Here is a 27726-nt window from a genome sequence, read left to right on the forward strand (position 1 = left end):
ATACCTGGAATTATCAATACCTAGATTACTTTAAGTCCTAAAAAAATCAATGAGAAAACCCAAAAAGAAACAGAGAAAGTACGTGAATAAAAAAGCACTTTTAGGGAAATATGATTGGTCAATAAACACATATGAAAAAATGTGCTCAATTCACTTGTAATCGGGAAATACAGACACTCATCTTTAATAACTGAAGGGATTCAAAACTGGTGCAAGGATGGGGCAACAATCTGGCAATATGTGAAGCAAAGTCTACACAGCACTTCTAGATATGCACCTTTGAGAAAATCTTGACTCTATAAAGAGAAAATACACAAATGATATTTAATACAGCATTTTTATTTCAATGAAAAATCATTTATGTTCTAATCACTGTTTAATGGAGTATTTCAGCATGTTTACTATATACACTACCAAGGACCAGGCTAAAATCGTTTCCACTCTGTAGAAAAGCACTAGCCCAGTATTCAAGCCGGAAGCTGCTTTCAGAGTATGATGTGATGTGAGCTGCGGAGAAGTGTACTTCCTCACCCTTCCGCAACACACTCACTCACCATAATGTCTGAAATAACATCCTGCAAGACACTCACAGTGCTTATGGTAACATCTACCAGAATGGTTCACACTCTAAAGGTGTTAAGGGATATTTGGAGTGAAAGAATTGCACAGCGAAGTAAATTTGAGATACAGTGTGTTAAATGAAAATATATCTTGAACACATCTTTTAACAAGTTGGTAATAGGTACTTGGATTTCCCCCCAAAATAGATACTTTATCCTTGCTTTCATTCACGATTTTCCCCATGATACCTTTTTTTTTCAAATATCCTCATGGATTAGTATCCCTGAAACAAACTTGTGGAGAATGTTGGGTTAAGGTCTTGTGCTAGGTTAAACACAGGCCTTCTGGAGATATTTTGTGTTTGGAAAAGGCAAAACACTAACCTATTAATGAAGACTGATTTTATAATAAATTCTAAATACAACTATTTAGAATTAATAGAATCGTCATAAATGAAGCTGGTCTAGATTTTGCTCTTTAGGAGTTATCCATGTCTAGTTTTATATCAGGACTATTTTACCTGTGCAAAATTAATTGCTAAAATCCTGTTAAGGATTATCTGTTTCTTAAGACTTTCACCTATGCAACTATCAGATTTTTTTCCTTCAACAGCAACTTCATACACACACATTTATTTGTTGGTCTGTTTGGGTTCTAGAGCAGTCAGTTGTGGTAACATTCTTAGAGAAGAAAATGTAATCCCTCTATGTTTTGACATATATTGGAATATATTTTGTACATACAAATAATGTTACTTTAGAATTAAAAGAAATTTCTTGATAATCTGTAGTTATGTCCCTTTTAACATTAATGCTGTTTCATATTTCCTTTTCTTTTCATTGATTAGACTTGCCAAGATATAGTCATTAACATTGGATTAAGTCTACTAGTATCTAACCCTGTAATTAATTTCTAACTTTAGTTTTACTTTGCTTCTCCTCTGTTGGTTTTACTTTGTTCTTTTTCTGGTTTCTTGACACAAAGGTTTACTCATTCCTTTAACACATTTATCCATGTGACAGGCCCAGCTTTGATGGCTGTGGAAAACTGAAGATGAAGCCTAGGCCTACAAACAAGATTTTCTTAATGCATTCAGGGGCATAAGTTCCTCACTGAGTAGAACTTTGGTGACATCTGACAAGTTCATATATGCAGGCATCTTATTAACAATGATTTCTGAAGCAGTGTATAATTTGATTTTAAATATTTTATTATGGAAACTTTCAAACACATTAAAAAAAGTAAAAATATTAGAACAATGAACCCCCCATAAACAACCATTCTACTTCAGTAATTATTATTTTACCAATCTATTGATACTTTCTAGCTCTTTGCCAATTTTCTTTTGCTGGAATATTTTAATACAAATCTGGGTATCTTACCATTTCCTATATATTTATTTCTAATCATAAAATCTTTTATTTTTTAATAACCACATTGATATTATTATCGAGCTTCCCGAGTAGCACCAGTGGTAAAGAATCCACCTGAGAATGCAGGAGACCCGAGAGATTCAGGTTTGATCCCTGTGTTGGGAAGATCCCCTATTTAGGAAGATCCCCTGGAAAAGGAAATGGCAACTCACTCCAGTATTCTTGCCTGGGAAATCCCATGGACAGAGGAACCTGGTGGGATACAGTCCATGGATATAACTTAGTAACTAAACAACAAAACTAGTATTTCTAAAAATCATTTAATACTCAGTACATGTCCACAGTTTCCCCAGTCTCCAAAATGTCTTTTTACACTTTGTTCAATCTGGGTCCAAATAATGCCCACATATTGAATTTAGTTGATGTGCCTCAAGTCTTTTTTTTTTAAATCTGGTAACAGTGCCCTTCTTTTTCATGCCACTCAATAGTTGAAGAAATCAGCTCATTTTTGGGAATTGTTTTGTAAATTTTATACATTCTGGATCTGCTTGGCTGCTTCCTGTGGTATCATTTACTTTGTTCATCTATTTCTCAAATTCTTGGGTTTAAAAAAACTTTTAAAAGTTTGATTCATTCTGTTCATTATTTTGGCAAGAAAACTTCATAGGTAGTGACATGTACTTCCTAATTGCATTATACCAGGAGGTGCATATTGTCTGACAGTTTCACTTTTATAGACGTTAAAATCAACCAAAGGGCTTAGAGATGGTCAGCTTGATAAATCCAATATAAAGTTCTCACTATAAACTCTTTCCCCAAATAGTTTTAATATCCCTTGAAGATCACTTTCTGGACATTATTCTTTAAATTAGGAACTAGAAAATGATTTTTCTAACCCAAATATCATTTTTTCTTCTGTATTTACTGGTAAGATTAAATTTTTTAAAAATTCAAATTTGATGAGTTTGGGTGACCCTGAGACTTGATTCACATGGAAAAAACAAAATAAATACTTTTCCCTTTATTTATTAGTTTTCAGAATGATGAGCTGGTACCCAAGCACCTTCCCAAGCCTACCAAATTAGGCAGCCATAACCAAGTAAACTATCAAACTGCTATTGGGGTCATGTCAAAAAACCCAACTCCTACTGGTTGAAGATGGGATACTATGAGCATCAAAAAGTTTACTAGTTGTAATGGAATGTTTTCTTTCTACAAGAGTAACATACACACACACGTGCACACACACATACACAATTATATTTCCAAGTGGTTAGTTTCTTTTTTTGCCATCTTTTTGATAGTTTCTAATTAATTTTGAGTGGTGGTCAGAGACTACAGACTATAAAACATTTACCTTGTAATTTATTATGGGAAAACAATTTCATATTTCTCTTTGCTTCTTCAACCACTATATTCTTAACCTCATATTCATGAAATTCATCACTTTTTTTTTCAGCATGAAATTTTTGATGCAGCTCAAGTGATGAAGAACTTCTCATATTCAATATAACCTCCTAGATTTTACCCAGAATAATCTTAAGTTTAGTAAGTGCTGGGCAGTGACAGAAGGCATTTCTATATTTATTACTTCTATAGGATCTTCCTTTCATATGAATTCACTAACACTAATGATGTTAATAACAACTATAGATATTTACAGAAAACATGCTATATGGCTGCTGTTTTTCCAAGTATTAACTACTCAATCCTCACAATGATACAGCAGGCTGACTCTGAATTGGCCCCAGTGATCCCTTCCTCCTGGGATTCATACTCTTCTATAAGCCTGTTCCCTTGAGTGTAGGGCAGCCTAGTTCCTTGCTTCCAAGCAATAGAAGGTAGCAAAGGTAATGAAATGTCATTTCAGTGATTAGAAACACAAGATGATAGCTTCTTCGATGCTAGCAGACTCTTGCTTTATTGGATTGCATTCTCTGACGAGGCAAGCAGTTACGCTGAAGAGGCTCATGTAGCAAGAAACTGACTGAAGTCAGCCTTCAGCCAACAGCCAGCTAGAATCTGAAGACCTCAGTGCAACAGCCCTCAGGAAATTAATTTGGACAACAACAACATGAGGTTAGAAGTGGAACTCTTCCCCAGTTGAACCTTCAGATGAGACTCAGTCATGGTTGAAACCTTGATTTTAGCCTTGCGAGAGGCCCTGAAGCAGAGGACCCAACTAAGTTATGCCTAGACTCCTGACCTATAGAAACTGAGATAATAAATGTGTATTATCTTAAGCTACTAAGTTTGTGGTATTTTATTATGAAGCAATAAATAGCTAATATTCATAGATACTACTATCACCATTTTACAAGTGAGCAAAATGAGGCACAGAAATTTAAGTACCTATCCAATAATATACTGGTAATACAGTAGTGAAATGGTGATATAAGATACATAAGGCTAAAGATTTTCCTGCATTCATTATATTACTTTCTCATAAGAATATGCTGAAGACAATGCTTGAATGGTGGTGGAAGCAACCATTAAAGCAACATTTTTTTCTGTAACATAATATTTTATGCTTAATGATGAGCATCAAACAAATTCTCTCACAAACGAATTTTCTGATGTTCTGTAACATAATGTGCATTTGAAAGCCTTGTATTAAATTACATTATGAATTTTCTGATGTTGAGTAAGGTGTGAATGTTGTCGAAAGGCCTTCTTACATTCCTTGCACTTGTAGGGTTTCTCACCGGTATGAATTCTCTGATGTTGAGTAAGAAAAGAATAAAGTCTAAAAGCTTTACCACATTCCTTACATTCATAAGGTTTCTCTCCAGTATGAATACTCTGATGTTGAGTAAGTTGTGAGAGCAGTCGAAAAGGTTTTCTACATTCCTTACATTCATAAGGTTTCTCTCCAGTATGAATACTCTGATGTTGAGTAAGTTGTGACAGCAGTCTAAAGGCCTTGCCACATTCTTCACATTCATAAGGTCTCTCACCAATATGAATGCTCTGATGGGAAATAAGTTGTGAGTAACTACTAAAGGTCTTCCAACACTCCATACATTCATAGGGTTTCTCACGAGTATGAATTCTCTGATGGCGAACAAGTTGTTGCCTTAATCTAAAAGTCTTCCCACACTCCTTACATTCATAGGGTTTCTCACCAGTATGAATACTCTGATGGACAGTAAGCTGTTGACATATCCTAAAAGTCTTTCCACATTCCTTACATTCATAGGGTTTCTCCCCAAAATGTATTTTCTGATGTATTCTAAGGTCTGGACCACATACGAAGGCTTTCCCACATTCCTTACAGTCATAGAGCTTCTCAGAAGTATGAAGTCTTTGATGTCGAGTAAGGTGTGTACACTGCCTAAAGGTCTTCCCACATGCCTTACATTCATAGGGCTTCTCGCCAGTGTGAATTCTCTGATGTCGAGCGAGTTGCTGATGTACTCTAAAGGCCTTTCCACATTCCTTACATTCATAGGGCTTTTCACCAGTATGAAGTCTCTGATGCTGAGTCAGTTCTTGGAGGACTGTAAAGGCCTTCCCACATTCCTTGCATTCATAGGGTTTCTCACCAGTATGAAGTTTGTGATGTCTGATAAGGTGTGCACGCTGTCTAAAGGCCTGCCCACATTCCTTACATTTGTAAGGTTTCTCACCAGTATGAATTCTCAGGTGTTGACTAAGTGTTGAGCGACGAATAAAGGTCTTCCTACATTCCTTACATTCATATAACTTTTCTCCATTATGAACTCTCTGATATTCAGCAAGAAGATTATGCTTTTTGTAAGTGGTCATTTTTTCAGAAGCAATTTTCACTTGCCCAAAATATCCCTCTTGTGGTTCCTTTTGCCCCTCAATTTTGCTTTTGCATTCCCAATCATTTCTAAAAATGGAGTCTTGAAGGCTATAGCTTTTAATTCTTTCCATTATCTCCCACTGGAATGAATATACTTCATAAATGTCCTTTTCTGAAGATAAAATATTGGCACTGTATCTGGATTCCAAGTCTGAAAGAAAACAAGAAAGCAAACACACAATGTTTTTCTGTTCCAGAAGAAAGAAAACTATACAGAAATAAAACGCACCTAAAATAATGCCTATTACTGAAACCAAGTAGGACCCTTTGGGGCTCCTGGGCATGGAAGCCTTTCTGTGTCCCCTGTTTCTCCGCAGAGAATAGACTCCAGCCTCCATGGACCTTCCCTAGATTCTCAAAGGGAAAATCTGAACAGGTGCTAATCAGGGAAGGGAGAGGATGCAGAAACAAGAAAGGGGCAGTCAAGAAACAATACTGCAACCTTGGGTCAGAGTCCTGGTTCCACCACAAGGGATACAGCTCTTCTGCAGAACTAAAACCCCCAGCAACTGGAAGATGTTCCAGAGAGGTGACAGTTTGATAACTTTGCGAAGCTCAACGAGACACCACCTGAGGCCAGATTAAAGGAACCAGTGAAGCTCTTCACAAGACCACCAGAGGCCAGATTAAATGAAAGGAATACAGGCCCTGCACACCCCCTGATCCTTATGAGTAACCCTGATCTTGAACTATTGCTATAAAACTCTCACCAACTCCTCCCAGGTTGGGACACACAATTTTTAAAGCACAAGCCCACTGTGTCCCCCTTTGCCTGACAAAGAAATAAAGCTATTCTTTTCTACTTCACCCAAAACTCTGTCTCTGAGATTTGATTTACCACCAGCATGCAGAGGCTGAGTTTTCAACATCATTACCAGTGAATGGATTAGACATCTCTAGAAGACACTATATTCCTGCTAATAACACGTATGTGTACCTAAAAAAACCCTATCTTCTGTAAAATTACACACCAAATATTAAAGTTTATGGGGAAAATAGGAAAAATATCTCCAAAACAATACCTCCAACAGAATTACAACATGAATGACAAACTGCTACTCAATGAAAATGACAGAAGCCAGAAAAACAAGAAGACAGCTGCTAAGAGAAAATAAAGGCCAATCCAGAGTTCTGTACTCCAAAGAACGAAGACAAAATTCTGTACCCTTTAAAAATGAAGACAAAATAAAGATAGTTTCAAATAAAACCTAAGAGAATTCATTGCCAACAGGCACAATAAAAGAAATACTAAAGGAAGTTCTTCAGGAACAGAGAAAATGATTCTAAGCAGAAGCACTACAGTGCAGCAAAGAAAAAGGAGCACTGTAAAAGGTACCTGTGTAGGTAAGTCTAAATCAGTATTAATAACAGTATTTAAATTAATACTCTATGAGGATCTAAATGTATACAGAGTTAAGATAACTAACAACAGTAGAAAAAGTAGAGGATACCTAAAAAGCATTTAAATGTTATTAATGTCTCTACAATATTTAGAAATATATAGAGGAACTAATTTAAGGTACAATGCAGTAAGTGAAGAATGCATGTGTTAACCTCTAGAGCAACTATTAAAAATTAAGGTGTGTATAACTAACACACTCAAGAGGCAAAAGCTAAAATAAAATATTTTGATTAATCCAAAATAGGCATGAGAGGGGGAAAAAAAGAGAATGCTGAACAAACAGAAAAAAGAAGGTGGATTTAAACCTAAATATATAAGGTTTATATATTTCCCTGGTGACTCAGACAATAAAGAATTCATTTGCAATACAGGAGACCTGGGTTCAAATCCTGGGTCGGAAGATCCCCTGGAGGAGGGCATGGTAACCCAGTCCAGTATTCTTGCCTGGAGAATCCCCATGGACAGAGGAACCTGGCGGGCCAACAGTCCATGGGGTGGCCTGCCCGGCAACAGTGCATGGGGTTGCAAAGAGTCAGACGTGACTGAGCAACTAAGCACAGCACATATAAGAAAATTACTTAACTGCAGGTGGATAAAATGCACCAACTAAAAGACAAAGATGCTCCTTATCCACACAGGGAGGAGGCTGTATGAGGAGTTCAATCTGGGTAAAGAAAACATCCACGTGTGGGAGCAGCCTCAAGTGTGGAGGATTCAGACCGAGGAGCAGCCCAGCAGTATATTCTGGGCAAACCCACCATGAATCTAATATCTGTCTACCTCCCACCAGTAACATTCAAATCAAAGCCACTACCATATTCCACTGGGACAAATGAAATAGCCTTCTAATTGGTCTTCCTACTATTCATCTTGCCCCTTTGATCTATTCTCTAGAGTGATACTTATAAGACAAATCAGCTCATGACATTCTCCTGCTTAGAAATCTCCAATGGCTTTCTATCACAATGACTTCCCCTATGATACTCAAATTTTACATGACCTAGCCCTTACCTAACTTTCTGACTTCATCTTGTTACTCTACTTCTCACTTACCTTTTGAATAATCATCCTGACCTTCCTCCTCTTCTTCTTTTTAAAATTTTTATTGGAGTACACTTGCTTTATAATGTATTAGTTTCTGCTGTACAGCAATGTGAATCAGCTACATATTATATGTTTACATATATCCTGTCTTTTTGGGATTTCCTTCCCATTTAGGTTATCACAGAGCACTGAGTAGAGTTCCCTGTGCTATACAGTAGGTTATCATTATTTGTCTATTTTATAATAGTATCGATAGTGTAAATATGCCAGTCCCAATCTCCCAATTCATTCTACCTGAACTTCCCCCTTGGTAGCCACACATTTGTTCTCTATACTACTGTGTTTCTATTTCTGCTTTGCAAGTAAGATCATCTAGAAAACAGGTAAGGATGACAAAAATTTGCATGCTGGCCTTTTTGCTATTCCTCAAACATCAAAGTCTTTGCCCTCTGGCCCAAGGTCTCTGCATTTACTCTTTCATTAGGACTGTTCTTGCTTCTTGCTTTAGATATTCAAATGGTCTGAGCTCTTTTTTCATATCTCCACTCAAAAATCATCTCTTCAAAAAGCCCCAACCACCCAAAATTCTGTCTACATCTCCTAATTTCTATCTCCTGTTCTCCTCACTCATCTCACATGCTAGTAAAGTAATGCTCAAAATTCTCCAAGCCAGGCTTCAGCAATACATGAACCGTGAACACCCTGATGTTCAAGCTGGTTTTAGAAAAGGAAGAGGAACCAGAGATCAAATTGCCAACATCCGCTGGATCACGGAAAAAGCAAGAGAGTTCCAGAAAAACATCTATTTCTGCTTTATTGACTATGCCAAAGCCTTTGACTGTGTGGATAACAATAAACTGTGGAAAATTCTGAAAGAGATGGGAATACCAGACCAACTATCCTGCCTCTTGAGAAACCTGTATGCAGGTCAGGAAGCAACAGTTAGAACTGGACATGGAACAACAGACTGGTTCCAAAAAGGAAAAGGAGTATGTCAAGGCTGTATATTGTCACCCTGCTTATTTAACTTATATGCAGAGTACATCATGAGAAATGCTGGACTGGAAGAAACACAAGCTGGAATCAAGATTGCCGGGAGAAATATCAATAACCTCAGATATGCAGATGACACCACCCTTATGGCAGAAAGTGAAGAGGAGCTAAAAAGCCTCTTGATGAAAGTTAAAGAGGAGAGTGAAAAAGTTGGTTTAAAGCTCAACATTCAGAAAACGAAGATCATGACATCTGGTCCCATCAATTCATGGGAAATAGATGAGGAAGCAGAGGGAACAGTGTCAGACTCTATTTTGAGGGGCTCCAAAATCACTGTGGATGGTGACTGCAGCCATGAAATTAAAAGATGCTTTACTCCTTGGAGGAAAAGTTATGACCAACCTAGATAGTATATTCAAAAGCAGAGATATTACATTGCCAACTAAGGTCCGTCTAGTCAAGGCTATGGTTTTTCCTGTGGTCATGTATGGATGTGAGAGTTGGACTGTGAAGAAGGCTGAGCGCCTAAGAATTGATGCTTTTGAACTGTGGTGTTGAAGACTCTTGAGAGTCTCTTGGTCTGCAAGGAGATGCAACCAGTCCATTCTGAAGGAGATCAACCCTGGGGTTTCTTTGGAAGGAATGATGCTAAAGCTGAAGCTCCAGTACTTTGGCCACCTCATGCGAAGAGTTGACTCATTGGAAAAGACTCTGATGCTGGGAGGGATTGGGGGCACGAGAAGGGGATGACCGAGGATGAGATGGCTGGATGGCATCACGGACTCAATGGACGTGAGTCTGAGTGAACTCCGGGAGATGGTGATGGACAGGGAGGCCTGGTGTGCTGCGATTCATGGGGTTGCAAAGAGTCGGACACCACTGAGTGACTGAACTGAACTGAACTGTTCTGCTCACTTTTCTTAATAACACTTGTCACTACATAATACTATTCATTTACTTGTTAACTTAATGTCCTTACTCTTATTAAAATGCAAACCAGAAGACTGCTGGGATCTACCACTCTTGCTCACAACTGGTCCACTGGTGTGTAGCACAGTGCTTGGTTCGGATTGGGCATCCAAGTATTGCTGAATAAATGAACATATTTTTAGGCAAGCAAGTGTATGTATACTAGTTAGACTGGAAAGAAACTGGACCCTATATAGACATTGATATGGACTGAATTTTCTCCCTCCAAAATACACTTAAGTCCTAAATACACAATGTGCCTATATTTGGAGACAGTGCTTTTAGGAGGCAATTAAGGTTAAATGAAGTAATAAGGGTGGAATCCTAATTCACAGGACTGCTGGACAGAACAGGACAGGACAGCACGGGTGGCCTTACAGGAGGAAGAGAGAGATCTTTCTTTCTTCCTCATGTGAAGACAGTGTGAGAACAGGGCCATCTGCAAGCCAGAAGAGAGCCCTCATCAGGTCCCCAAATCTTAACCTTGAACTTCTGGCCACCAGAATTGTGGGAAAATACATTTCTGTTGTTTAAGTCACCTATTCTATGGTATTTTGTTATGGCAGCTGGAGCTGCCTAGTACAGGTTTAGATCATGATGAATTATAGTCATTGATCAAGAAAGAGAGTAGCTACTCTCTTGGCTCAAATCTTTTACCTATCACCCCCAACAGGACATTTTTATTTACTTTTTGTTTTGAAATAACTGCAGATTCACAGGATGCTACAAAGAAAAGTATTGAGAAGTCTCACAACCCCTTCACCCTCCCTCTCAATGGGAACATCTTACAAACTATAGTACAATATTCAAACCAAGAATTTACCCTTGGAATAATCCATACAGCTGATGTAGATTTTATCAGTTATACATACCCTCATGTATGTGTTTCAGAGAAGGCGAGGGCATCCCACTCCAGTACTCTTGCCTAGAAAATCCCATGGATGGAGGAGCCTGGTAGGCTGCAGTCCATGGGGTCATGAAGAGTCAGACACGACTGAGCGACTTCCCTTTCACTTTTCACTTTCACGCACTGGAGAGGGAAATGGCAACCCACTCCAGTATTCTTGCCTGGAGTATCCCAGGGACGGGGGAGCCTGGTGGGCTGCCATCTATGGGGTCACACAGAGTCGGACACGACTGAAGTGACTTAGCAGCAGCAGCATGTATGTGTTTGTAGACAGGTCTATGCAATTTTACCAAATGTATAGCCTTATATGCAGAGTACATCATGAGAAATGCTGGGCTGGAGGAAGCACAAGCTGGAATCAAGATTGTCGGGAGAAATATCAATAACCTCAGATATGCAGATGACACCACTGTTATGGCAGAAAGTGAAGAAGAACTAAAGAGCCTCTTGATGAAAGTAAGAGAGGAGAATGAGAAAGTTGGCTTAAAGCTCAACATTCAGAAAACTAATTTCACGGCATCCGGTCCCATCACTTCATGACAAATAGATGGGGAAACAGTGTAAACAGTGGCTGACTTTATTTTTCTGGGCTCCAAAATCACTGCAGATGGTGACTGAAGCCATGAAATTAAAAGACACTTACTCCTTGGAAGGAAAGTTATGATCAACCTAGACAGCATATTAAAAAGCAGAGACATTACTTTGTCAACAAAGGTCTGTCTAGTCAAGGATATGGTTTTTCCAGTGGTCACGTATGGATGTGAGAGTTGGACTATAAAGAAAACTGAGTGCGGAAGAATTGATGCTTTTGAACTGTGGTGTTGGAGAAGACTCTTGAGAGTCCCTTGGACTGCAAGGAGATCCAACCAGTCCATCCTAAAGGAGATCAGTCCTGGGTGTTCATTGGAAGGACTGATGTTGAAGCTGAAACTGCAATCCTCTGGCCATCTGATGCAAAGAGCTGACTCATTGGAAAAGACCCTGATACTGGGAAAGATTGAGGGCAGGAAGAGAAGGGGACAACAGAGGATGAGATGGTTGGATGGCATCACCGACTCAATGGACATGGGTTTGGGTGGACTCCAGGAGTTGGTGATGGGCAGGGAGACCTGGCATGCTGTGGTTTTGGGGGGTCACAAAGAGTCGGACACAACTGAGCGACTGAACTGAACTGAACTGATAGCCTTGCCTGAGGACTCCCCTGTAGCTCAAACAGTAAAGAATCTGCCTGCAATGCAGGAGACCAGGGTTCAATCCCTGGGTCAGGAAGATTCTCTGGAGAAGGGAATGGCAATCCACTCCACTATTCTTGCCTGGAGAATCCCATGGACAGAGAAGTCTGGCGAGCTACGGTCTGTAGGGTCACAAAGAGTTGGACACGACTGAGTCACTAACACATAACATAACAATAGCCTTGCCTAACCCTCACCACAATCAGGACTCAACTGTATCATAACCACAATGTTTTATTCCTTTGTAGCTTCAGCCATCTTTTCCCCTCCCTACACTCCTAACCTTGGGTAACCACTAATCCAATTTCCATCTCTATAATTTTCAGTTCAGTTCAGTCACTCAGTCGTGTTCGACTCTTTGCGACCCCATGACTGCAGCATGCCGGGCCTCCCTGTCCATCACCAACTCCCGGAGTTCACTCAGACTCGCGTTCATCGAGTCAGTGATGCCATCCAGCTATCTCATCCTCTGTCGTCCCCTTCTCCTCCTGCCCCCAATCCCTCCCAGCATCAGAGTCTTTTCCAATGAGTCAAGTCTTTGCATGAGGTAGCCAAAGTACTGGAGTTTCAGCTTTAGCATCATTCCTTCCAAAGAAATCCCAGGGCTGATCTCCTTCAGAATGGACTGGTTGCATCTCCTTGCAGTCCAAGGGACTCTCAAGAGTCTTCTCCAACACCACAGTTCAAGAGCATCAATTCTCTGGTGCTCAGCTTTCTTCACGGTCCAACTCTCACATCCATACATGACCACTGGAAAAACCATATCCTTGACTAGATGGACCTTTGTTGGCAAAATAATGTCTCTGCTTTTCAACATGCTATCTAGGTTGGTCATAACTTTTTTTCCAAGGAGTAAGCATCTTTTAATTTCATGGCTGCAGTCACCATCTGCAGTGAGTTTGGAGCCCCCCAAAATAGAGTCTGACACTGTTTCCACTGTTTCCCCATCTATTTCCCATGAAGTGATGGGACTGGATGCCATGATCTTCATTTTCTGAATGTTGAGCTTTAAACCAACTTTTTCACTCTCCACTTTCACTTTCATCAAGAGGCTTTTTAGTTCCTCGTCACTTTCTGCCATAAGGGTGGTGTCATCTGCATATCTGAGGTTATTGATATTTCTCCCGGCAATCCTGATTCCAGCTTGTACTTCTTCCAGCCCAGCATTTCTCATGATGTACTCTGCATAGAAGTTAAATAAGAAGGGTGACAATATACAGCCTTGACGTACTCCTTTTCCTATTTGGAACCAGTCTGTTGTTCCATGTCCAGTTCTAACTGTTGCTTCCTGACCTGCATACAGATTTCTCAAGAGGCAGGTGAGGTGGTCTGGTATTCCCATCTCTTTCAGAATTTTCCACAGTTTATTGTTATCCACACAGTCAAAGGCTTTGGCATAGTCAGTAAAGCAGAAATAGATGTTTTTCTGGAACTGTTTTGCTTTTTTGATGATCCAGCAGATGTTAGCAATTTGATCTCTGGTTCCTCTGCCTTTTCTAAAACCAGCTTGAACATCTGGAAGTTCACGGTTCACGTATTGCTGAAGCCTGGCTTGGAGAATTTTGAGCATTACTTTACTAGCATGTGAGATGAGTGCAATTGTGCAGTAGTTTGAGCATTCTTTGGCATTTCCTTTCTTTGTGATTGGAATGAAAACTGACCTTTTCCAGTCCTGTGGCCACTGCTGAATTTTCCAAATTTGCTGGCCTATTGAGTGCAGCACTTTCACAGCATCATCTTTCAGGATTTGAAACAGCTCAACTGGAATTCCATCACCTCCACTAGCTTTGTTCGTAGTGATGCTTTCTAAGGCCCACTTGACTTCACATTCCAGGATGTCCGGCTCTAGGTGAGTGATCACACCATCGTGATTATCTTGGTCGTGAAGATCTTTTTTGTATAGTTCTTCTGTGTATTCTTGCCACCTCTTCTTAATATCTTCTAAGCCCATCTTTGCATGAAATATTCCCTTGGTATCTCTAATTTTCTTGAAGAGATCTCTAGTCTTTCCCATTCTGTTGTTTTCCTCTATTTCTTTGCACTGATCGCTGAGCAAGGCTTTCTTATCTCTTCTTGCTATTCTTTGGAACTCTGCATTCAGATGCTTATATCTTTCCTTTTCTCCTTTGCTTTTCACTTCTCTTCTTTTCACAGTTATTTGTAAGGCCTCATCAGACAGCCGTTTTGCTTTTTTGCATTTCTTTTCCATGGGGATGGTCTCGATCCCTGTCTCCTGTACAATGTCACGAACCTCCGTTCATAATTTATCAGGAGCTCTATCTATCAGATCTAGTCCCTTAAATCTATTTCTCACTTCCACTGTATAATCATAAGGGATTTGATTTAGGTCATACCTGAATGGTCTAGTGGTTTTCCCTACTTTCTTCAATTTAAGTCTGAATTTGGCAATAAGGAGTTCATGATCTGAGTCACAGTCAGCTCCTGGTCTTGTTTTTGTTGACTGTATAGAGCTTCTCCATCTTTGGCTGCAAAGAATATAATCAATCTGATTTTGGTATTGACCATCTGGTGATGTCCATGTGTAGAGTCTTCTCTTGTGTTGTTGGAAGAGGGTGTTTGCTATGACCAGTGCATTTTCTTGGGAAAACTCTATTATTCTGACAGAATGTGGTCCACTGGAGAAGGGAATGGCAAACCACTTCAGTATTCTTGCCTTGATAACCCCATAAACAGTATGAAAAGGCAAAATGATAGGATACTGAAAGAGGAACTCCCTAGGTTGGTAGGTGCCCAATATGCTACTGGAGATCTGTGGAGAAATAACTACAGAAAGAATAAAGGGATGGATCCAAAGCAAAAACAATACCCAGTCGTGGATGTGACTGGTGATAGAAGCAAGGTCCGATGCTGTAAAGAGCAATACTGCATAGGAACCTGGAATGTCAGGTCCATGAATCAAGGCAAATTGGAAGTGGTCAACCAGGAGACGGCAAGAGTGAACATCGACATTCTAGGAATCAGCAAACTAAAATGGACTAGAATGGGTGAATTTAAGTCAGATGACCATTATATCTACTACTGCAGGCAGGAATCCCTTAGAAGAAATGGAGTAGCCATCATGGTCAACAAAGGAGTCCGAAATGCAGTACTTGGATGCAATCTCAAAAACGACAGAATGATCTCTGTTCGTTTCCAAGGCAAACCATTCAATATCACAGTTATCCAAGTCTATGCCCCAACCAGTAACGCTGAAGAAGCTGAAGCTGAACGGTTCTATGAAGACCTACAAGACCTTTTAGAACTAACACCCAAGAAAGATATCCTTTTCATTATAGGGACTGGAAATCAAAAGTAGGAAATCAAGAAACACCTCTATAATTTTAATATTTCATAAATATTAATTAGAGTCATATGGTATAACCTTTTATGATTATTTTTTTCACTCAACATAATTTCTTCCAGGTTCACCCAAATTATCGCATGTATTAAGAATATATTCCTTTTTGTTGCTGAGTGTTACTCCATGGTATGGATGTACTTTTTACCCATTTTTAATTGAGTTGCCTATCATTATAGTGTTGAGTTGTAGTGTATCAACTGGATGTTGGTCGTTTGTTTTACTACTATTTTCTCTCAGTCTATGACTTGCTTATTCATTTTTTTATTAGTATATTTGATGAGATAATGTTTTTTATTTGGATAAATTATGACATTAATATTTAATTTTTATGGTTACTGCTTTCTCCTAAGGAACTTTTGCCTAATATCAAGTCATTCCCCTATGTTTTCCTCTAAAAGCTTTGCATGCATGCTGAGTCCCTTCAGTCATGTTGACTATGCAACCCTATGGGCTGTGGCCCGCCAGGCTCCTCTGACCATGGGATTCTCCAGGCAAGAATACTGGAGTGGGTTGCCATGCCTTCCTCCAGGGGATTGTCCCAAGCCAGGGATCCAACCTGTGTCTTAAGTCTTCTGTACTGGCAGGCAGGTTCTTTGCCACCAGCACCACCCTTGGAAGCCCATTTACATTTTGCTTTTGTATTTTTTACATATAAAATGTATACCTAGTTTTTAAATTTTTATTTTTTATATTTGACTTTTAAGATTTTTTAATGTTTAGTTCTTATATTTAGGTCTAAAATCGATCTCAAATTAATTGTGATATGAGGTCAAGATTTTTTTCCCAAATTATTCCAGTATCATTTGTTGAAATACTTTCCTTTTTCCATTGGAAGGCTTTGACACCTTTGTCAGTAAATAAATGACACTAAGTGCAAGTGAGGTCTACATCTAGGGTCTCTGTTCTGTTTGCTGTTCCTTAGCCAATACCACAATGTCTTGAGTAATTTTATAATATATCTCAAAGTATCTTGAAGTTATGTAGTCTAAGTTCTATAACATGTTCTTCCTTTTTTGAGATTGTTTTAGACATCCTAAGTCCACTGCTTTTCCATATAAATTTTAGAATAAGTTTGTCAGTATCTACAAAATTTAAAAAAAAAGGTTCCTAGGATTGTGCCTGGAACTGTATTGCATCTCATCCCCAAAATGGTATCTTTCTATTCATCGGATCATCTTGGCAATGTTCCATGGCTTTTATTGTAGAGGTCTTGCACATTTTGTCAAATTTATTCCTTAGGATTTTGTTTTCTGACCCTAGTGTAAACTGACTTAATTTACTTTTTCTTAATTGACTTAACTTTAATTTTCCAATCTTTTTCCTATATAAAAACAAAACTGATTTTTGTAACTTAACTTTGTATCCTGTGATCTTCACTTACTAGTTTGAGTAGATATTGCTTTGATTCCTTAGGATTTTCTAAGTATATAATTATACCATCTCCAAATAGTTTTACTTCTTTCTTTTTGATCTTTACATCTCTTATTTCTTTTTCTTGCCTTACTGGAATGCTCGGACCTTCAATTTAATGTTAAGTAGATACAGGGAGACTGGGCATCCTTGCCTTGTTCAGTCTTAGGAGGGAACTCTTCAATCCAGTATGATAAAGTTAACGGCGTAGTATTTTTTCAGCAGATGCCCTTTATCACACTGAGGAAGCTCCCTTCGATTTCTAGTTTCCTGAGAGTTTTTATCATGAATGGATATTGAATTTTGTCATAAACTATTTTTACATCCATGGAGATAATCAAATGATTTCTCACATTTCTGTTAATATGGTAAATTACACTGATTAATTTTTAAATGTTAAACCAAGCATAATTTCCTGGGGTAAACCCTATTTAGTCATCATTACTATATATTACTGGATTTAATTTTCTGATATTTTGTTAAGCATTTTACATCTATGTTCAAGAAGGATAGAAATTATCAAGGGCAGGGGGAAATTATAAACTTACATCCCTCATGAACATAGTGTAAGAATTAAAGTAGCCTCATAAAATGAGTTGGAATGAATTCTTTTTCTGAAGGAATATGTGTAATACTGTACTATTACTTCCTTAAATATTTAATAGAATTCACCAGTGAAACTATCTGAGTCTAGCATTTTCTTTCTGGAAAGACTTCTGATAATGAAGTTAATTGCTTTAGTAGATATGAAATTATGCATATTTTCTTTTTACTCTGTGTCAGATCTGGTAAGTTTATATTTTTCAAGGAATTTTTCCATTTAAGTTGTCAAATTTACTGGCATAAAGTTATTCATGGTATTCACTCTTTTTTTAATATGGAACATGTCATGAATTTGCATGTCATCCTTGCGCAGGGGCCATGTTAATTTTCTCTGTATTGTTCCAACTTGAGTGTATGTGCTGCTGAAGTGAGCACTCTTATTCTTTTAATGGATATAACATGTTAAGCGAAAACCTCTTTCTTTCCTGGTATTAGTAATTTATGTTGTCTCTCTTTTTTTCTTGATTAGTCAAGTTGGTGTTTATTAATTTTGTTGATCTTATTCAGAGATCAACTCTAAGCTCTGTTAAGTTTCTCTTCTTTTCTTTTTCTATTCTGTTGATTTTAACTCTTACATTATCATTTTTCTTTTTACTGAGAACAGCTTTTTTCTTTGAAGTGGGAGAGAAATATGATGTGAGAAATAGAGAGTTGTAATCAAGGCCAGTAGGAAATTCCCTTGTTAGCCCAGGTTTAAAAGATTTTAATTTGCTGCCTAGGTCCCAGGCCTTTACAGGCTTTTGAAGAGCGATCTGTAAATCTCAAGGGAATGTCTCTACCCTGACATACTTGGCTATTACCTACAGTAATGATTTTCCCATGCCTACTCAGCCCTCACTCACCAGGGTGGTGTCTTCCTGTTTCTTCTCTCACAACCATCCAGGGCTCCTTCCCTTCATCCAATAAGGTAATCACATCTGGCTTAGACATGGAAGGACCTGCTTAAAATATAACGTGACATGAAATTATAAACCCCAAAGTCCTTAGGTTCAGATTTGGTTAAATTTATAATAAACTAGTAGTTCAAAATAGTATTTTATATATAAAGTCTAAGCACAAAGAAATGCTAGGAAGTTGAAAAACACTCACACTAGGGTAACCTGAGGACCACTAAGAACAGACACCAGATAGTTAAGAACAGGTTTTAAAACAATTTAAACTCATATAAGCTCTGCTGAAAGGCAGTCTTATTTAACAGCTAAGAACACAAAATATGGATCCAGATGGTACAGGTTCATCCTGCCTTTGTTGCTATCTTGCCTCAGCAAATTATTAACCTTCTGTGCCTAAATTTTCTCATCTGAAGTAAGGATAATAATAGTACATTTCTCACAGAGTTGTTGTGAGGATTAATTAATAATATACAATGTTCAGAATAGTACATAAGTACAAATATATGCATTTATATATACGAAAGTGAAAGTGTTAGTCACTCAGTCGTGTCCAACTCTTTGTGACCCTATGGACTGTAGCCTGCCAGTCCATGGCTTCTCCGTCCATGGAATTCTTTGGGCAAGAATACTGGAGTGGGTAGTCATTCCTTTCTTCAGTGGATCTTCCCGACCCAGGGACTGAACCTAGGTCTCCTGCGCTGCAGGCAGATTCCTTACCATCTGAGCTACCAGGGAAGCCTGTTATATATACACATAATATATGTGTACATTAGCAGTTGATTTCTATTGTTATCAATTGGCTGAGAGAAGAGTAAGAGGCTTCCTGAGACATCCTCAGATACTTACTAGGATATTTGTTTAATATTAAATGTAAAGTTCTTAGATTTTTAACCTTCAACCACAAAGCAAGTAGAACTAAATATGTCTGTTATACAAAACAGAATGCATTTACTTGAGTTTTAGATGAACTATAGGGATTCATCTCCTACTATGTAAATTCTACAGGCTCCTCTTATTTTTAGAGAGATTCAGAATCCCTGTGTCTAGGTATTCTCTTCACGGGTGGATCAGAAAGAAGCCCCATCAATTCTTAGCTCAAATACATAGTGAATTCTGGTCTCTTGAACAATGTTTCTGTCAAAAAAAAAAAAATCCAGAATTCAAACCCAGCCCCTGTGTACTAAGGAAACATGGAAACAACCAAGCCTGAAGACAGTCTGAAGGAGCTAGCCTGCTGAGCCTGAGAATGACAAGTGTTAAAAGGAGGGTCCTAATTCCAACCTAACAAAGCTTACACCATTCCTTTGGAACAGAGAGAAAAATTTTGTTTAGTTTCTCAAAACACAATCCTCAAATTGACAGAAGAGAAAGTATAATTTGAGATAAACTGCCTTACCTAGTGAGATGAAGTTGCTGTAATTCTCCCACATCACATCCCTATATAAGTCCCTCTGTGCTGAGTCTAAGAATTCCCATTCTTCCTGTGAAAAGTCAATGGCCACATCTCTGAAAGTCACTGAACCCTGAAAAAAATAAAACTCATGTATTACTTGTGAAAATACATGAAATATTTTTTATAAATAGAAAGAGAGGGGATCAATGATTGCATTACAGAGATGGAGGGAGCACAGAGCAAGCACATTTATTTATTTGTTATTTATTTCTGGTTGTGCTGGGTCTTCATTGCTGTGCTCTGGCTTTCTCGAGTTACAGTGATTGGGGGCTACTCTCTAGTTGTGGTGCATGGGCTTCTCATTGCAGTGGCTTCTCTTGTTGCCGGCACATATTCCTGGGCTTGCAGGCTTGGTAGTCGTGGCACATGGGCTTAGTTGCCCAGATGCCCTGTGGCATCTGCCCAGACCAGGGATCAAACCCATGTCCCATGCATTGGCAGGTAGATTCTTAACCACTGGACCACCAGAGGAAGCCCAGAGCAAGCAAATTTATGCCATGTGAATGAGACAGTAAGAAAATTAGCATCACTGAGACAGTGCTACATGTTATGAACTGTCCTGTGACTGCAGATAAGATTAAATTTTTACCCAAAAATATCTGCAAAGGAATAAATTAACCAAAAGAAGTCCCAATGAAATGAAACAGTGCACACAAGCCTTCAGCAAGCTGTTTCTCCACCACAAATTCTTAAGAAGTATGAGATCTTCTATCCTCTTTTCCCTTCACTGATAATGAAAAAATACTGATAAAAATTTCTCCCAAATGTACTCTAAGAAAATGACTCAAGTTCATCATAAAGTCAGATTTTATTATAAGCACTTTGCCTATAATGACCAATTCTTTGGTTTATTTTTTAAAATTTGCTACATGGCAGTCGACATTTCGGATGCATTAAATTCAATCTTTTTTCACTCTCTCTTTAGATTTCTGGATTCAATACAATCTCAAAAATCTTACTCAACGCTCACATTCTACACTATTACTTACACTCATGGACGGAGGCAGGCTACAGTCCATGGGGTCACAAAGAGTCGGACACGACTGAGCAACTGAGTTATCTGCACAAATAACACATTATTTATGCATCTGTATGATCTTCTTAGCTCTTTATCATTCATCATCCCTCACTGAACATCTTTCCTCACTTCTGAGTTAGAGAGTGTGTGCGTGTTTAGTCGCTCAGTCGTGTCGGATTCTTTGCAATCCCCACAGACTGCAACTCACCAGGCTCCTCTGTCCACAGTATTTCCCAGGCAAGAATACTGGAATGGGTTGCCATTTCCTCCTCCAGGGGATCTTGCCGACCCAGGGAGACCCAGATTGAACCCGAGTCTCCTGCATTGCAGATTCTTTACCATCTTAGCCACCAGGGAAGCCCCCAGTGTTAAAAATAGCACTCTGGATCATGATTATCAATGAGGAGTGATTTTACTTCCAAGAAGACATCCAGCCACGTCCGGAGACAATTCTGTTTGGCACAACTGGGGAGAGGGGGTGTGAGTGTTAGAAGCATCCAATAAATGTCTAACATGGATACTGTTAGACATCCGACAATGCAGAGGACACTCCGCCAGAGTTAACGATTCTCTGGCTTAAAATATTAGTACAGCTGACACTTGAACAACAAGGATTTGAAATGCATGGTACCAGTTCTATGTGTATTTTTCTCAGTCATAAATACTACAGTATGATGCAATTCTAGGTTCACTGAATCTGTGGATGTGGAACTACAGATAATGAGGAATTCCAGATACGAAGGGATGGCATACACAGAGGACCAGATGTTCAACCGCCCAGAGGGTCAGCACCCTAATCCCTGCACTGTTCAAAGATCAACTGTAGTTCCAAAATTGAGAAACCCTGCTCGAAACCAGCACATCTGATAAAACTGTACAACGGACTCTGCTCCTAGTATTCTTCTCTCAGGGTTTCCTGGAGATAATTCTTGACCTATTTGCTGTCCAGTTCTGATCACCTCCTACTCAACCCGCTTGTGAGGGAGGGATCCTAAACAGTATGAGATGACTGAATATCTGCCACCTGATAGATGTGACTGATGGCAGTTTATTAGTCACATGTACTCCAGCCCAGGAAAGGAAGATATTACACGTCATTGGCCACACAGGGGATGTACTCAGGAATAGGGTGAACAAGCAGGATCTGTGGGACGCAGGCTTTATAGTGAAAAGAGGATGATGGATTCCGTGGCCAATGCAGGATGATGTGATGGCTTGTTTGAATAATTCTGTGGGCTGGCAAGGAGGTGACTTACTAGGTTAAGGACCAGGAGAGGTTCAGCTGGTCTGGCGAATAGAGGAACTAGCCAGGTAAATGGGGGCCCATCTGGGGAGAGCAGGGAAACTCTTAGTTAGGTCTCTGGAGCCTTGACAAGGTATCAAGGCAGCATATGAAATTTTAAGCCTCACAAAATGAGGCCTCAATCAAATCCCTACCTCTTCCACCCTCTACAAAGCCTTACATACCATAATATTTCAATGCACTGATATTTTAGCCAACACGAAATCTCGTTACATATTCATGTTTGGGAACGCATGTACACCCGTGGTGGATTCATGTCAATGTATGGCAAAACCAATACAGAATTGTAAAGTAAAATAAAAAATAAAAATAAAATAAAAAAATAAAAAACTCAGGTTTGTGGAGAAGTTTGGCGTTTTCCCTAGCAGCAGTCAAATAAGACGAAATTCTCTTTCATCAAACCACAAGATTTTCAAGGAAAGTTCAAAGAGGGATCTCCCACTTAGTATCAATAATCCACTGCTGAAAATCAAGACATTCTAACACTACATAATTTTCCCACCATTTTGGGTGGGTGCCTATTTTCCTACCATTTTAAAGCAAAGAATTGTATTGCATTATACATTAATTCCAACCCTCCCACTAGCTTCACATTTCCCCCAGGACAGAACTCCAGTACACATGGGTCATGCACATATGATACCTTTGGCTTTCGTATTTTCTTTTAGCTTTGCTATTTATTTTACCAAATGTTTTTTTCTCACTTGCTTTGTTTCTCCACAGTTTTCATCAACACTTTTCCAACTTCTTAGGAACTCATTTTACAAAATGACAAAAGCAGGGGCTACGTGGGAAATGCACCATGAAAGTGCATTTCTAATAAGGACGTAACAGAGGAATGACTCAATACCCTGTATGATGCTCTTATGCCTCCCCTTCTGCCAGCAACACCAATTATACACATCCCCTTTGATGATATTTGCAAGCATTTCAAAACATCTGCAGATGGTTCTGATGGTTCAGCAATTGTATTTGGAATACAACAAGACTTCCTGTATATTGTTTTCTGTTTTTCAAATAAAAAAAGTTACATTGAACTATATGATTTCACTTATATAAAGTCCTCAAAATAAGCAAAATTGTTATAGGGTAATCAAAGTCAGGGTTACATTTGGACGAGGTGGGTATAAAGTAACTGAAAGAGGGGTATATGAATGCCAATAACATTCTTTCTTTTCCTGAGAGCTGATACAACAGAAATAATTTATGAAAATTCATTTAGCTGCACACTTAGGATTTGAGCACTATTCTCTATGTATGCTTTGCATCAATAAAAAGTTCTAAAAAACTTTTAAAAGATGTTAAATTCTATATTGGGGATATAATTTTTTGTTGCTGCTGTTTGTTTGTTTTTGGCCATGCCACATGGCATGTGGGATCTTATTTCCCCGACCAGGAATTGAACCCATGTCCCCTGTAGTTAGAAGTGCAGAGTTTTAACCACTGGACCACAAAGGAAGTCCCTGGGGATGTAAATTGTTTCCATTTAGAACCAGACCAAAAATCACTGTTTTCAGAGAAATACGCTTTCGTTGAAGTTTAGGTATTAAAATAAAAAACTAAGATAAAAAATGTTAACAGGGGGACATTTGGCAGGAATTACCTGCTTTTTTCTTAAGGCAATTTACTTTTGCTCCCTCATGGCTCTTGAAAGAAGATGGTCCACATTAGTGGAAAAAAAGAGAAGGGCACACAGAGAGGACACTGGACTATTTGTCTCCAACTCTCACAGGAATGAGAGGGACTAGAATAGGTTATTGAATGGTGTTCCATTAAACAGAAGTTTCAGAATAAGGAATGAGTATGTAAACATGGTCTAAAAATGGGTAATATTTCAAAAAGGAAGAAGAAACAACTTACATGGGCCATTGTTTCGAACTGCAAGCACTGGTCAGTCCTTTTCAAGATTTCTGTTAGAGATCTGCAGAGTTCAGATAAGCCAGATCTGGAAGAAGACAAAGCAGCAATAAAACCAGAGGTGCCTCAGAGCTCCCCCAAATGACTTAGGTTAGTTTTATAAGTTTTCCTCTTCCATTTCTGCTTCCAAAATACTCCTCACCACGCTCATATTCAAACTGGAGGAGAGCACAGAGAGTCTAAAGAAATCTAAGCTTTGATGTGTGCACATGCTCTGTCTCAACCCACTCTCTGTGACTTCATGGACCTTAGCCCACCAGGCTCCTCTGTCCAAGGGATTTCCCAGGCAAGAATACTGGAGTGGGGTTGCCATTTCCTATTCCAGGGGATTTTCCCAACCCAGGGATCAAACTTGCATCTGCTTGGCAGGCGGATTCACCACCCAGACACCTGTGAAGCCCATGTGTTAAGAATACTACCTATAAAAGAAAGACAGAAAGTCCCTGACTGATGTCTTTTAGCACCGATAGCAGTCTCATGACTGCTTCCTTTCACAGCATCCTGGCAAATGCATTTATTTTGCTTCTGAACCAATACTTTGAGCCAAGATGCTTATGAAGTCCTCCAACTGCTACTAGATCTTCTTGCCCTACTAGTCTAACTGTGCAGGTAACATCATCAAAATAAAAACTGTAAGGCATAAACCTTATTGTATGAAATCCACACACCTCCATAGAGACCTCATAGCTAAACTCTGGAGGTAACTTGACAGTGTTTGCTATCATTAGATCAATATCTTCCCCTCATGATGGACTGGGCTTCCCAAGTGGTGCAGTGGTAAAGAACCCGCCTGCCGATGCAGGAGACACAGGAGACACAGGTTTGATTCCTAGGTTGAGAAGATTCCCTGAAAGAGGAAATGGTAGCCTTCTCCAGTATACTTGCCTGGAAAATCCCATGGACAGAGGAGCCTGCCGGGCTACCGTCCATGGAGTCACAGAGTTGAACATGACTGACTACGCATTACTACTACTGATGATGGATTACTAAGTAAAGTGGGAAAGATTTAAGTATACATCATGATGAGATCTGTATACTGTTGCAATTACTAACATAGGCTTTTCTGTCAAACTTCCAGGATATAAATCTCAGCTCTCATAGTTATCAAACTGTGTTACCTTAGACATGTTACTTTGCAGTCTTAGAGTCCTCCTATAAAAAATGGTGATAACTATAGATTCTATCCCAAAGAATCGTTATGAGTGTTAAATAAGACTCTACATATATATGCACTAAAGTTGTAAATAAACATTTAATAAAAGTCAGCTATATCACTGAAAACGAAGAATACTACATACTTCTTCCCACAATTATTAAAGAAAATTCTCTTCTGCTCTTTCGTTATTCTTCCACAGAAAAATTTGAGCTTCTCAGCCCCACTCTTCCTCATAATGCTAATAAATTTCAAAACTTCAGGTTGGTAGGCAATTCCTCCTGAATAACAACAATTTACAAAAAGACAGACAGTATGAGGATGGATGAAGCACACGTGGCAAAATCCTCATAATTTTTGGATCTGGGTGATGAGGAAAAACATGGAATTACAATTTAATAATAACAACTAAATCTACTGAGCATTAATGTGTCAAGCATTATCTGAGGACTTTACATATGTTAATTCACCTATTCATAGCAATCCTATGCAGTAGGTTCTATTATTATCCTTTTACAGATGAAGGAATAGTGTTGCAAAGAGATGAAATGAACTGCCCCAACTTCACCCAGTTCTAAGTGGCAAGTTAGGATTAGAATCCAGGTAATTCAGCTCCATAACTCATCCTATTGCCACTATACTAAACTCCCTTTCATAAGATCACATAAATACGTGATCTGAAACACACACACGCTGTCAAAAACTTCAAGTCACTCGTCAAATTTCTATACAGTTTTCCTTCCTTCCTACTATTTCCCTTCTCTCGTTAACACAGATTTCTCTGTTAAAAATCTATCACCTTGAAACTCCTAAAGGCTAAGACTGAAAAGCTAAGACTTTGTCACCAATCAAACATTCTCCTGTCTTTTCCTGCTTTTGACCTCAGGGCAGCGGAAAAGATCAAGGACACCTAGGGTATGATTCCAACTAAACTGTAATCTTCTCAATAAATGACAGCCTAAAATAATGCTATGCAGTTAGCCTCCCTGTGTGACCTGCAGATCATTTAAACTATTAGAAAGCAGCAGCTCACAGGCGGAATTAAATGACCGCCAAGTGTTTATCTGAATAGCCAATGGAGAGGAAGAACAAAATACCAGGCCAATGGTTAGGATATTTCAGCTGGTTAGTCAAAGCCTAACCAGCTAAAGACTACCTGGAATAAGCCTGCAGAGTCCAACAAAATAGGACTGACTCAAGAGAGGGAGGAAATTCGTTGGAATGTGAGAGAGGACAGGGATAACAAAAGCCCTTCTGTAAACAGTTGTGCTCCAACTGAAGGATTCTGAGGCTGTGAGGAACCATTCTTGAATGACCGCTGCTTCTGAAGTGAGAGAACAAGATAGGTAAGGATTAACTGGAGATTGAGTGCTATTAGTGAAGTAAGGGTAATTTAGCAAGCGGTATCTCCCGAAATAAAATAAAAACAGTCAAGGCAGGTCTGGAGCAACACTGGTAAGAAAGCTATAAACTCTCAAAAAGGGAGTCTTTATGGCATTTTACAACTGCTGCCTGACCTGTGCAGTAGCAACGTTTTCTATTAACTGTGTAGTTGGTTTTGTCTGTCTTTTCTCTCTCAACAAGATTAACGGCAGGAATGCTTTTTGTCTTAGTCTGACCTATTTTTCACTTCTTACAAGTATCCCCAGGTCTAGAAAAAAAATTGAAATTACACTTCATGGAACAAAGAGGAAACATCATATAGATTTCCTCCTTTCTGAAGATTGGGAGACGGTGACGGGAATCGACGCAGTAAGCCTTTTTCCCAAGCTCAGCCGGGCCAGACTAAGGACACACCCCCGCTACGACCCTCGCTCCCACCATCCATCACACACACTACCCGATGGAAATAAGAGGGAGCCTGGGGTGAAGCTGTGCCTTCCCGGCATCGGAGAGAATGGCCGAAGCACAATGGCCAGGGCTGGAGCTGTCTCCGAGTTCAAGAGCGCTGCCTTGGGAGGGAGCTCTGGTTAAGCCGCGGTTCTGAGAGCTGTTGTTCTGCGTCTTTTTGTTACAGGCCTTCACCGTGGGGTTCGTAAATCTAACTCGGAGCCATTCTGGGCCGCTGCATCTGCGCGGCCCTGAAGCAGGAGGACAGAGGACGCAACAGAGCACCCAGTGTCCGGGCAGCGTCACAAACTACAGTCACTGCAGCCGGGTGCACACAGAGACCGCGCCGCCCCCGCGCCGCCCCCGCGCCCATTTCCTCAGTGCACGAGACCAACTCACCTCTCCGAGCCGACACCAGCAAGGAAGCCGGAAGGAAACTAGGCGCAGAGGCATGTGGGAAATGCAGTCCCGGGTA

At 39.4% G+C, this 27726-nt stretch overlaps 2 protein-coding genes and 1 non-coding gene across 4 annotated transcripts in view; all 3 read right to left on the reverse strand.

The window, feature by feature from the left end:
* Positions 1–27726, reverse strand: part of LOC120872609 (zinc finger protein 383-like) — a 261148-nt gene that overhangs the window by 213215 nt on the left and 20207 nt on the right. The gene's annotated exons all lie outside the window — the stretch shown is intronic.
* ZFP14 (ZFP14 zinc finger protein) lies at positions 1749–27684 on the reverse strand. Of its 2 annotated transcripts, none has more exons than XM_040252976.1 (5): positions 27651–27684; positions 24212–24296; positions 19974–20100; positions 18527–18622; positions 1749–5914 (listed from the first exon to the last, which is right to left on the reverse strand). In XM_040252976.1, the coding sequence occupies exons 2-5, from the start codon at positions 24218–24220 to the stop codon at positions 4548–4550; spliced, it is 1599 nt and encodes a 532-aa protein (XP_040108910.1). In that variant the 5' UTR covers positions 24221–24296; positions 27651–27684; the 3' UTR covers positions 1749–4547. The 2 variants fall into 2 exon arrangements, with proteins under 2 accessions (XP_040108910.1, XP_040108909.1); XM_040252975.1 differs by having other exon boundaries at positions 18527–18625; positions 27651–27683.
* LOC120873374 lies at positions 17953–18059 on the reverse strand. The gene has a single exon (XR_005723448.1). It is a non-coding gene; the product is annotated as a U6 spliceosomal RNA (small nuclear RNA).

Source organism: Oryx dammah, unplaced genomic scaffold (assembly GCF_014754425.2).
Source record: "Oryx dammah isolate SB20612 unplaced genomic scaffold, SCBI_Odam_1.1 HiC_scaffold_13, whole genome shotgun sequence".
Classification (NCBI taxonomy): Eukaryota; Metazoa; Chordata; class Mammalia; order Artiodactyla; family Bovidae; genus Oryx; species Oryx dammah.

Coding starts and splice junctions, on each gene's coding strand:
- ZFP14 (XM_040252975.1), bottom strand. Junction 18,626..19,973: donor CAGCAACTTCATCTCACTAG/GTAAGGCAGTTT, acceptor TTATATTTTAAG/CAGGTCCTTCCATGTCTAAG. Junction 5,915..18,526: donor AACAGGAAGACACCACCCTG/GTGAGTGAGGGC, acceptor GTTTTCTTTCAG/ACTTGGAATCCAGATACAGT.